At 38.5% G+C, this 13,658-nt stretch overlaps 1 protein-coding gene across 5 annotated transcripts in view; it reads right to left on the reverse strand.

Annotated features, from left to right (window-relative positions):
- psd3l (pleckstrin and Sec7 domain containing 3, like) overlaps positions 1-13,658 on the reverse strand; it is a 502,996-nt gene that overhangs the window by 349,927 nt on the left and 139,411 nt on the right. For all 5 annotated transcript variants that reach the window (XM_073042543.1, XM_073042544.1, XM_073042547.1 and 2 more), the window contains one exon: positions 2,715-2,826. In XM_073042543.1, coding sequence (XP_072898644.1) covers positions 2,715-2,826 — 112 coding nt within the window. The remainder of the gene's footprint in view (positions 1-2,714; positions 2,827-13,658) is intronic.

Genomic DNA, 13,658 nt, shown 5'->3' on the forward strand with positions numbered 1-13,658 from the left:
CCTTATTCTTAAACTGTGGCCTCTAGTTCTGGACTCACCCATCAGTGGGAACATGCTTCCTGCCTCCTGTGTGTCCAATCAACAGCAAACACAATCAAGGACCCCACTCCCACTATTCCACTGAAAAGATAGAAAAGCTTGAGAACATATACCACCAGGCTCAAGGTAAAATTTTATCCCACTGTCATAAGGCTCTTGAAAGACCCCATAACATGAAAAGATAACTTCTTGATCTCACAATCTACCCCCAACATGACCTTGTTGATTCAACTTTCTCTGCAATTGTAAAATTTTAATTTGAATTCTGTTTTGTCTTCCTTTTGAACTAGGGTATCTCAATGTATTTATGTATGAAATTATCTATCTGGATGGCACACAAACACATATCTCATATATGTGGCAATTATAAACCAACTCTCCATTAACAATTTATGTCATCAGCAACAAGCTTGAACAGCACAAATAACACCCTTGCTCCCAAAGCCAGAAACCACAACATTAGCCAACCCACATCCAGAAACCTTCAACCAATCACAAAGCCCCGACTTGTTTGGACCTGACGTATCAACTCCCTTTCCCTCACCACAGATGCTGCTTGACCTGAGTCCATCAACTGTGGTTTCATTCTTTAGGTACCTGGCTGAATGCACTAAATGTAAAATGTAAATCTCACATTTTTGTGGAGTATCTTCATTCAGCAAGTGTAACTATGAGCTTCTAGTTGCCTGTCACTTTACCTCTCCAACCCACTCCCACTCTGGTCTTGCACTCTTATATTGTGTCAGTAAAGCCCAGTTCATGTTCTAAGAACATCATGTTTCAGCTGACTAATTTAGCTTTCAGAAATCAATACTCAGCTCAGAATTTTAGATAACTTCTGCAACATCTTTTGTTTCCTGTGTCATTGTTAACCACTAATACTTTTTTTCATCTAAATCCATGAAATCCCAGTATCTCACTGACCTCACACTTTGCACTTTACTTCACATTTCAATTTGACTGCAACGTGATACTTCTTTTACCTTTAAAATTTGTCTATTTCTGGTAAAAGGTCATCAATCTGAAATACTAATTCTCTCCAGATGCTACCAAACCTGGTGAGTATTATTGGCAGTTTTGTTTGTCATGTAACACAATATTTTGCTTCTTTCTAAATGTAGTCTTCTCTTCAATATTGCTCAATTGGACATTTTAACAAGCCCAATTTAACTATTGCTTATATTTTCTCTGGGATAAATCAAAAGCAAGATGTCATAAGCATTAACCTGGAAAAATGACCAATCATGTGAAACTCTAATCACACTTCAACAAACTTTCCCATTTGTATCCTGACTGCTAACATCGTGGCCTGCTATGTCAATTCCAATGCATAGAAACGCGAGAGGCTGCAGAGAGGAGTGGACACGGCTTGGTCCATCACAGGCAGAGCACTTCCCACCAGACAGGGCATCGACAGTAGCCGTTGTCTCAAAAAAGCAACATCTACCATCAAAAATCATCACAACCTGGGCCATTGCCTCCTCTCAGTCCAAACATCAGACAGGAGACCAGAATTCTTACACTACAAGTTCCAGAACAGATACTTACATACAGCCATCAGGGTATAGAACCAGCCTGCATAACCCGAATAGCAACAGAACACTGACTACCTGTTGCACTGTCATGCACTCTGTGTGTTTTATTTTGTGCGAACATCTAATTTTTACACAGATGTTGCTGTCTTGTATAACTTACGTATAATTTATATTCCGTATGTTGTCTGTACCTATGTGTCTGTGATGCTTTTGCAATCCAGTTTTCCATTTTATCTGTAGTTCACAGTACTTGTGCACATGACAATAAATTTGACTTCACCTGACATATCTGCAACTAAAATGCAATAGCATCGCCTATCAGGTTACACCTGTCATCTAATTTACTGAGTAAAAAAATGTGATACAAACTTGAAGTTATGAAAAAACATAATTCTACTTAAGCTGCTAAGAAGTGTTTAACTGGGGATTGTACTTAGCTCAGGTTTCCAGGCACTCTTCCCAAATCCCAATTACTATATAGTTTATTAATTTTTCCCTGTTTTGCTTGACATCTTTCACAGAGAACACGTCAAGTTTTGCTCACCCACTCATTTTATAATACAAAATTTGATCTGCTCAGTGCCATGTCTCCATTTAGATTCAATTGCTGAATGAGTGATTAAATTGATACAAAGACAACTCAACCATATTTTAAAAGTTGCCATTCAGAGTGACGTAGCTCTGAGTAAACAGAGCAAGGGGCTCAGTTCAACTCACTGAACGTCAGCACTTTCTGGAGTTGAAGTCAGTGTGGAGAAGTGATGCTTCTGAGTTGCATGGGAGCACCATCTTGTTCATTCCCCTCAACATTCTAAGATGAACATTTAATGATAATTTATTCATCACACTGATTCAAAATCCAAGTCAGAATCTTTGACCTCTCTCCAGAATAACACTGAGGTGACAGGCATCTTTTATTTTCACTTGAAGTGTCCCAAGAAGGTGACTCATCATCACTACCATCTAAAATGCAGTAAGAGAGTACCTATCCTATAACTTCCATAACACAAAAATAAATAATTTTTAAAATTTTGTTTCAACTTATCATGACAAACAAGGTCCAGGTACTGGGTATGAATCCTCAGAGCATACAGTGAAATAATCCAAACAAACTTTTTGCCATTCCTAATCGTATCTTACCCCTTTCCAAAGAGTCGTCTTCTCCCGGCGTGCCAAACAAAAATTGGTATTTAGCCTTTGCAACACTCTGTGCGTGTGGAGAAGTTTTGTTGATCCAAACAAAAGTCTCAGTCTGAGGAGGAAGATGAAAGCAAGTAGTTAGAAAAGCACAAAAATAATGTATTTGGTTAAGCACTTTTCATGATCTCAGAACAGGCCAAGGTCTTGGACTGCCAGTGATACTTATTAAAATATAATCATTGTGGTAATGTAGAAATGATACAGAAATCATCTGTAAAAAAGCTGCACATACTTTCGAAATCTCAGTTGTCACCAAACACAAGCCTGTGGGTATTCCTTAACAGATAAACAGTCATTCCCAACTATTTAAAAAGAATGCATATGCACACCCACACACATAAATGGAGACACACATAGTAAATAAGTATTTTTATAAGCAAATAAGTATTTTTAGCATATATTACATAACTGTGCAGGTACAGAGAGACATGCATAAAGCACATGTACACAAAGACAAACATACCTACACACCAGTAAACAAAATCAAACACAAACATACAGGAATACAAAAAGCCACATAAGCTATTAAGCAGACACACATACTATGGATTCACGCACAGACACACTTACACAAGCAAGTGTGCGCACAGATATATCCACAGTCATACACTTGCACATACACAAAGGTAAACAGAGATATACATAAGCAAACAAGTATTTACACACATGGATGCGAACACAACCAAATACCAATAATTTCAGGCACATCTGAAGTTTCTTTTCTAATGTATTGTGAAGAGCTGGGTGCAACTACTTTGATTACAGATGTCCCCCACTTTACAAAGGGATTGTGTTCCTAGAAAATTGTCCATACCACAATTTTCCACAAAATGAAATACTGTCATCTCAGGAAACACAAGATATTTATGTTTTCTCACATAAATTCAATGAGAGTGAATTTTATTCCATTTCTCAAATTGCTGCACAATGATTTGTGAACTCTTTAAAAACTGAACTCTATTACCTTAACAGCTGTAATACGAGAGGTTTCTGTGTTAAGTAGCCACAGGATACAATTCCCAAAGGATGCTGAACAGAGCCTCTCTCTCATTTCTTTCTACTGTCTTTTAACAGTAGAACCCTGACTCCAAAGCAAGTTGCCAGCCCCCTTCACCCACCAATTCAGAAAAGGAAAAAAAAATCATTGCCACGTCTACAAAGTTCTGCCAAGTCCCAAGGACTTACTCAGAAAAGTGGAAACATTTTGTGGTCTTCCTCAGGGACTTTGCTCACATTAATGCTGATACACTTTTTTTTACATATAATTTGGCATTTAAACCTTTGTGCATGCATATACATAGGAAACTATTTGAAATGTGAAATTGGACTTCTTTGCATCTGTTCAGTGACAGTAAATAAACAATAGTTTTGGTTTTCAAAATGGTTTCTCCAAACTCTGTCAAAAATTGGCTGCATGCACTGCAAAGGAGCTGGGGCAAATACAGCACGATTTATCCTGGTACAGTCCATTTGGGGATCATCACCACTTGTAAGTTGCCTTCCACGCCACACACCACCCTGACTTGGAAACATATCATCATTGCTGGGTCAAAATCCTGGACCTCTTTCCAACAGCACCGTACCCATACCCACACCTCAAGCACTCACGCACTTCAAGAAGGTAGCTCTCCACCACCTTCTCAAGAGTAACTAGGGATGGGCAATTAAACAGTAGCTCAGCCTGCAAAGCCCATATCCCTTGAACAAATACACTGGTGGTGGCTACAGATCGCTGTAAATAGCAGCATAGCTCCGAGGTCAGTAGGCAGAGACAAATCTTGCTAACCAAAAGCAAAACCAAATTTGACACAGAATGCTCCCCTTCTCCCACTTTCGGAGATGAGTTTGCTTGGTCTCAAATCAGAAGAATAACCATCTGGGAGAAATATCTAAAGGTGGTGTGCATTAGCACGCCACGTGATTTACTGCTTTGAAGAGAAGCAGAGTAACTTAGGCTGTAAAATTAAGATGGTTGTCTCACATTCAAAGGGTCATTTCTGCAAAGGAAGTAATCCTTATATTACCCTTGCCAGTTTAAAATAATACCACATTTCAACTTAAAGCCACAAAGTCATCTGGATCTTATTTTTTTGTCTGTTGCAAGTGGATCACAGTTACTTCATGTGATTGCTTTGTTTTGAGAATGAAAGTTTCTTCACACAGTCCAGTTTATCACAATGATTGATTGGCTGATGCAACAACCAACACAATGTGAATGTTAATTGGCTGGATCATGCTGGCTACGGCTGGCATTCCAAAGAGAACCACCAGCAATCAGTCCACGTCCGAAACAAATCCCGGACTTTTCAAAGAGCAACTACAAGTCCAGGACTTAATTCACATCACTTCCTTTGTCACCACACTCCATGGCTGGAGTCAATCTGAAATCCAGAGATGAAAACTTGTTTACCGCAAATAGCAGATTCCCCAGCATTGTAATGAGGAATCCTTCCCTCCTATCCGCTGTATAATAAATCAGGGCATAGAATTGGAGAGCCCATTTTTTTTTTACCCTACAGAATCAGAAATGGAAACTGATTCTTTAAAATATTGTTTGAAGTGATTTTATACTTTCTTTATTTCAGTTTTTAGAACAGTAAATTATTTAGAAGCTCTTCGGTCAGATCTGAAAAGAGACAGTTCAGTCATTGCTTCGCCATCTCATGACAGCTGTCAGTTCATTGCAGGAAGTGGGGACTCAGTCACAGAGTACCTGGGGCTTGGGACTTCACCATGCTTTTTCAGACACGTGCAGGATCAGGAGGCCAGCATATGATGTTGGACAGAACTTCAGTGTGAAGGATGACACAATTCCATTCCAGTTCTGTGGGCTCCAGTTGGGAGATATAACCAACAGAGACATGCGGAAAGTGCATCCAGGCAAAGGGGCCAGACACTGTGCAATTGACATTGTTGTGAGTCATCAGTGAACTTCACTTTGGGAGTCATCATCAGATTATTATAACTAGGAACATAAGCAATATGTTGGCCTTTGGAGGATTTAGCAAACAAGTAAAGACATCTTGCTCCAATTATATAGAGCCTCAATGCAACCACATTGGAGCATACTTTGGTTTCAGTAAAAGGACAAATATACTTGGGATAGAGAGAACACAACAAGGGTTCAGCAAAGTAATTCCTAAGACAGGAAAAAATATCCCTGAGGAAATATTGAGCAGACCCAGACCTGTACACTCTTGAATTCATAAGAATGAGGAATGATCTCACAGAAATATAGAAAATTCTTACAGTGAGTGACAGGGTAGATGGAGAGTCATTCTTTCCCCTGTCTGGCGATGGTCATTCAGAACCGAGAAGAAAATACTTCACACAGTTGTTGGAGTTGGACTGTGAAGACTTTGTTATTGTGTACACCCAAATATATTTTTAGCTATTAAATGAATATATAGGGTCTCTGCTGGAAAATAGCACCCTTCCATGATCTTATTGAATGATAGAACAGGCACTAGGAGCCAAAAAGCTATTCTTGCTCCCATTTTTTCTGTTCTTATGAACATACAAAATACTGTAGTTGGGCTTTCCTCGGGAAGTGCTTGCCGTCTCTTTTACTTAATTTTTGTTAAACATTAAAATACAAATAAGTACAGTGACTCCAGTTAATTGGGACACATCAGGACCAGTACATTTTGGCCCAATTAAGTGGCTGCTGAAGTTTCATGGAAATGGTTAAAAAGGTATATAAAAAAGACAAACTACCATTGAACTAAGTAACCAATTACATATCGAAGTTAAAGACAGAACATATTAGAACACTACCAATTCCACTGCAATAATAAAAAACCGTGTATTGATTCCTAACAATTATTGATGGACGAATTCATTGTGTTAGAATGATTTTAGAGTTTAGGTCATTTACATTTAGCAAGTATTGTGGATTTTAATTGGAGTGCAGGTCTGAACAATGGGTTCCTAAAAGCTGTGAACCCCAGTCCAGATGATGCTGGTGTCTGTGGTATGGATGCGAATCAGGAGGAGTGAGGTTTGTATCTAGCTTCAAAAGAAAGCATTGTCTATATCCAGCCCCAGGTTGGGCCAGCAGACCTTTCCACTGAAAGCATCTCCTTATGATGCCTGCTGTACCTTGTTTTGTTGAATAAAGCAGCAGCTTTGTATCTACCAGTAATTTTCTCCAGTGATTTCATTCACGCAACAACACAATGTATGCTGCCATGTTCTTTTGATTGACTATAAATAAACCAAATCAGTGCAGATACCTAGTGCAGATAATGGACTGCCTTCAAATAATGCTTTCGATTATTACATCCTCCAAATCTTCATTTTCATTGTAACATTCCAGATAATAGTCAATACCTTCAAACTCTTTGCAGTTCCTAACTTGTTAAAGTAGTGAAATCATTTCATTTTCACTCCTGGCTGTTTCTGGCATCTCCAAACCCGAACACTTGAAATCGCAGTAAGAAAAACACTTATGTATTATCTTACTGCTTACATCTCTCCACGATCAGTGGCAAAAATCATTGCATTTTGAACACAAGCAGAGACAACTGACACTATTTAAAAACTGTTCACGCGTAGCCCCAAACAGTGACACAAGTGCACACAACTAACACTAGTTAGAAACTGTTTGGTAACAATCTACTATCCTAATTCAGTGGCATAGGTGTCCCAAATAAGTGAATGGATTCCTGGCTATTTTCTTGGTTAGTTTTTGTTCTTTAAGAGTTGTCTCAAATAAGCAGTTGCCCAGAAATACTGATAGCCCAATTAACCAGAATCCACTGTATTCCTTTGCAGAGCGTGTAATATATAGTAATATCCTGTATGCCACAGGGTTCTAGATTTGCAAACTGCAATTTACAACTTAAGGGCCAAATGCTAGAAAAGGAAAATTCATAGTATTAGCTCCATTGTCAAAGGTATATTATGGTACTTAACTGTACAAAGTAAAAGGTAATTGGCAAATTTAAAGAGAATTGTGAAATAATTATTTTATGTAGTATGTTGTTGAGAACCGGACAATATTTCATAGTTTCTAGATGTGACTTTAATGAAGAAGGTCTTTCAAAGAGCTTAAAGGCACATTAAACCCAATGACTTTCTGTTCTCTGTGATTTAAACTAGAAATTTGGCTAGTTCAATTAACTACTTTGGCCAGAATTAGATGAACTCAATTGAGCAGTAGTAGACATTCAACACATTTTCCCTGCAAATGAGTGAACTCAGCACGGGTGCCCATTCAGGGATGCTATCTAGTTTTGCCTATTGGAAAATGTGTGTGTGAACATGCTGTTTGATGACGAAATCAGATTATGTACTGTACACGCAATTGATCCTGATGTCACGCCCATGCTGATAGTTTGTTGACTATGGTGCGGAATATGCAACTGAGAGAACGTGTATTCAAACCTCCCCCGGGGCGAGTTATGTCTTGAAAATGATTTCAACATATTTTGTAATTTATGGGCTGGTACCAGATAAATATGAATTCTCCAAATGGCATAAAAACTCAAATGATTCATTTAAAGAAATCTGCTGCTCCTAGTCTGGGCTCAGGAGCCTGCCTTTGGTCTCAGAGTCCTGTGGGACTGATCCACCTCGGCCTCTGGAAAGATGGTGACTGCACTTCCACATCAGTCTTAGATTTCCTCTCATTCCTATTGATTCCAATGTCCCCAAAATTTATCCAGACTCAGTTTTAAATATACTTGTCAACTGACACCACGGTCCAAACGATTAAGGATTTTCTCCTCATTTTGCTCTACAAATGTTCAACTCTTATTGTGAAACCATCCTTAATCCTTATTCTAGATTCCCAGCCACAGAAAAAAAAGTCATGCTCTCCTCACCATACTTAACCATTCAAAATGTTTCTATTTCCTATTTGTCTAAATTCTAGAGAATTTGGGGCTATTCAATCAATCATTCCTCCTGGTAGAACATCCATATCCTATGACTCAACTGAGTGAATCTATTCTATAAATATCAAAGTACTTTATTCCTTTGAGAAGATTAATCTCTCATCCAATACTTTTGATGTGGTTTAACAAGATCCCATACATTGATTGTCAAGCACCATCAGGAAGGGGCCAGTATTGAATGTTCATCCCTAATTTACTCCTGAGGTTAGTGGTTTACCATTTCAGAGGGCAGTTCAGAGTCTGAGATCCCATAGGGGCCAGATTAGGAGGAAAACAGACATCATTCCCAGAAAATCGTTTGTGAATCAAATGGAACAGCAAGATTTTCTGATTCTTATCCCCCTTTCCTTCAGATATCTGCTAATTTCCTCCCACTCCTACAAGCTAACTTTTGTGACTTGTGTTAAATTCCTCAGATCCCACTGAAAATCCACCTTTACACTAGTCTCTTACCAATTAAAAATGTTCTTCTGTACCATTCTCCAAATTCCCAATTTCATACTCCCACCCCCACTGCCATCTGCCACATACTTGCCCAATCACTTAACTGGTCTCTATTCCTTTGAAGTCTCTGTTTTCTCCACAGCTTACTTTTCCACCTAGCTTTGTATTGCCAGTAAGCTTGCATACAACCCACTCAGTTCCATCCGCTTTGTCACTAACATATATAGCTGATAGTTGAGATCGACACGCTGCTTCATGTAGTGTACTGTACTTGTTTTCAGATTACAGAAAGAATGTAAGAGCCTTGGTGATCCAGCAGAATGCTGCTGCAGTACAGAATATAAACTAGAAGGAAATGTTGGTCAGACTTTCTTTGGAGTGTTGGAGCCCGAGGGGAGTCCTGATGGAAGTTCAAAAAACTAACAGAGATATAGATAAGGTAGACAGTCAGAGTCTTATCGTTTTCGGTGTGAGAATGCTAAATACAAGAGCACAAGCCTTTAAGGTGAGAGGTGGAGGGGTAGGGTAGCTTAAAGGAGATGTGCAAGACATTTTTTGGTTTTGCGCAAGTAGCGTAGGTGCTTGGATCATGCTGCTGGAGAGGTGGTGGAAGCAGATACACTGCAATGTTTATGAAGCAGCACGAGCTGAATGTACCATTCCTAAACTAATTCATTTACTTCCTCTGATCGTTAACCACTCTCAACCCACCCTAACATAATATCCCCTAATTATTTCCAACCCCTGACTGCATGTAACAAGCTGACCCTTCTATCAAATCACTATCTCAAATGGCATAAGCTCCCATAGCGTGATGTTGATCGGGCACAAGCAATTAAGACTGCCATAGTGGCCAGTAAACAATATAAACAAAAGAAAGGCTTTCAGGGCCGAGCATTAGAAGTCCATCAGCACCTCTCTGAGGAAGGAAGTGGGAAGGGAGGAATAAATATTACCTCTCAGAGGCATTCAGAATCACCTCACAATAGTAATAACTTTCTAATAGCTATATTCACGATAATGAAAGAGAACTTGGCAGCATTTCATGAATGAATTTGACTATATTTTGCCTCCACCCACTTACTGGCCAAACACAGGAGAGTGATTCAGAAAGTAGAACATTAATTTCTGTGTATGGGCTTGGCTGTTGCCATGCACTTTAAATACAAAAGCAATAAGCATATATGTTGACTCAAAGCCAAAAGGCAAAATAGTTGGTAAATATCAGCCAACATCAAAGGGAAAAAATTGTTCAGCTGTATTCTCTTCCAATACAGAAACATATATACATGGACCAACTTTTTTTTCAAACATGAAATGCTTTGGTTATCCAGTTAATCTGGCACTTTACAGAGAGCAAAAAAAAAATAGGGGAGAAAATGAAACCGAGGGACTACTTTGGCTCTTTGCTAACTACCCAGACAATTCCAATTAACAGAACCAATCTAGGAACCAAGCATGGAGTCTCTGATCTACCTGTCTCAAGGAAATTAAGTACTGCGGAAGCTTCCATTCATGGGCTGAATGAGATGCAGGGACAATTACAAATACAAGAATCCTTCATCAGTTTCATTTGGAAATAGTGAACAGTGATCTCCTGACCTATTCCTGTCAGGCAGTAACTGAGATCCAGGTTTCTTGAGCCTCCTCAGCCAAACACCAAGTAATCATTTTAGTATAGTACCACTGGGATGAAGATGTTATTATAATATAAACATACAGAGAACATGGACTATGCTTTAGTTCACAGCACCCTGTTTAATCATAAAATGAAAACTTTAATTTCAATGTAAACTTATTAAGTATGTAAATGTTATGATGCTATTTTGAGATTCATTTTCTTGCAGATATTTACATGAAAAGAAAATATAATAGAAATTATGAAAATCTGTAACTAAACAAAGACTGACAATCAATGTGCAAAAGAAGACAAACTATGCAAATATAAAATTATACTGAGAACATGAGTTGCAAGGAGTCCTTGAAAGTGAATCTAGATCACAGAAATAATTCAGTGTAGTGGTGGTTGAGGTTGCCCAGAGAATTCAGAGAATTGCACTATCATATGTCTCTGCTCTTGTGTAATTTTACTAGAGTGGGCCAACCTGAGCTTCTGAAGACAAATAGTGGTGTGGTATCATTCCCACAGTGAAATCAATCATGCACAAAATAACCAATACAAGAACTAAGCAGATCCAAATTCTCTGTGAAATCAGGACCAGGAGTAGACTATTTAGCTCAATGAGTCTTTTTCTCCATTCTCAACTGAACTATAATCTACATCAAACTTTGTTCCATGAAGTCACTCATATGATTATCAAAATTCTATCAAACCCAGATTTAACATTAACCTTCTATTAACAACCATTTGTGGAAAAGAGTTTTGCTAACTTTGATGGTTAAAATATTTGCTAACTTCCCTTTTCAAAGATCTAGTTTATAAAACCTTCTCTCCATCAACTGTATCAGATTCCTTTCAAACACTAAAACTACAGTCAAATGAACCCAAATTCTAGAGAATTTAGTTATGTTCTTCATAATTTAACTCTTTGTCACTCTCATAAATCAATGCAGCGCTCCTTTCAACATTAGTATTTTCTTCCTCCTGCTCACAGTTACACTGCTTTTGTGCAGTCCAACCAAACGCCTTTTCACTCTACTATAACACTTGTACACTTACATTCTAGTCCACTACATAAACAGACACCACAGCCTGTACTTATTCATGACATTATAATGATTTGTACACATTAACCCATTAATGCCCCTTTGCAACTCCAGTACTTCTAACTTTTCATAATTTGAAGATCAAGGGTTAATTCCTCATGGAGTCGGGCAATCATCCCAGAACCTCCAGAAACCAAAACTTGTTTCCTTCAACCAGAAGCAATTTTGCAGTAGTTTTGAAATCATGTATTTTCTTTGAATGCTTTCACTTATCAGCTATAAAATTAAGGGAATGGAAAACTTCATAGAAAAGATGTCTGGACAAGAGTTGAAGGTATGCGGGTGATATAACTGATGAAAACTACATTTTGAATCAATGGTCATAGGGTGTACAACATGAAAACCGTCCCTGCAGCCCAGCTTATACATACTAACCAAGGCATCCATCTAAGCTAATCCCATCCATCCACAATATCTCTCACAATCTTTCCTACCCACAATACCGACCAAGTGTCTTTCAAATGTTGTTACTGAAGCTGCCTCACCACTTCCTCCTGCATCTTGTCAATGTATGCATCACATTCTCAGTGAAGAAGGTGCCCCCCAGATCCCTTTTAACTATTTCACCTCTTGCTTTAAACCTAACTTCTGCAGTGTTTGAATCCTTTGTCATCAAAGACTAGGCATGTGCTGTACCACATTTACCAAGAAAATAACAATGTTACAATACTGAAATTGGTGTTATATTTCTCACACATTTCATAATTTCACATCCCAAGAGCAAAATTACAACAAGAGACAGCCACAAAAGACATCTACCCCTTTAAAATTTTCCAACCCATCAACCACAATATCACGGAATTTTACAGAAGAGATAACTTAGCTTAGTGAAATAAATATTCAATCAACCTTGCTCTTTTTCCCCTCTTCAATAATAAATCCATTTGTTTTTGAAAGTTTCCAGGTATTGCTTCTACTACTTTTTCCGACACCATGCCCCATCTTAGTTCAGACTTGCTGAATAATCTTTATTATCCCTATTTTCCATTTTGCCAAGTAGCTGGCATCTGTATAATTTGATTACTGCCCTTTCTGGCAGAGTAAAGCAGTTACTCACTAGTTTTCAAGACTAAAGGTTTAAATATTTTCTGCAAGGTACTTTATCCTGCTCTGGAAGGTCTTTTGCTTTTAATTTGGTCACTAAGGGAACTGGTCTCCATAGACACATCTACATGAGTAACCCAGATCTCTTACAGAGTACTTCCATGTGATGCCAGCTGGATCAGTGACTGAGCCTTGTTAACACAATCAAGCATGACTGAGATCAGAAGATTTCCTTCACAACAAGAAAAAACATCCAACAAGAAAGTGGCCACTTATTCACACTAGTTTTGAAGGTCTTCCTTTGCAATAGTGCAACTTTCAAAAGGCCGAGGTGAACGTGTTTGGACTTTGTGTGACTATGCGCAGAATTTTAGAAGCCAGACACTTGCAGAATCAGAATCAGGTTCATTGTCCCTGACACAAGTCACAATTTGTTTTTGTTTTGTGGGAGTAGTACAGTGAATGCATAGCAAAATTACTATTAGTTACCACATAAAAAAATATATTATGCAATAGAGGCAAAGTGGTGTTCATGAGCCATTCAGCAACCTGATGGCAGAGGGGAAGAAACTGTTCCTAAAATGTTGAATGTGAGACATCAGATTCCAATACCTCCTCCCTGATGAAAGTAATGAGAAGCGATCCTCAGTGAAGGATGCCAGTAGTGGTACGGTGGCAACACCACTCAACCAGCCAATCTACTTCACTCCTGTACACTTCCTCACCACCATCTGAGATTCTGCCAACAGCACTGGTTTCATTGGTGAAT

This window comes from Hemitrygon akajei, chromosome 4, assembly GCF_048418815.1.
Source record: "Hemitrygon akajei chromosome 4, sHemAka1.3, whole genome shotgun sequence".
NCBI lineage: Eukaryota > Metazoa > Chordata > Chondrichthyes > Myliobatiformes > Dasyatidae > Hemitrygon > Hemitrygon akajei.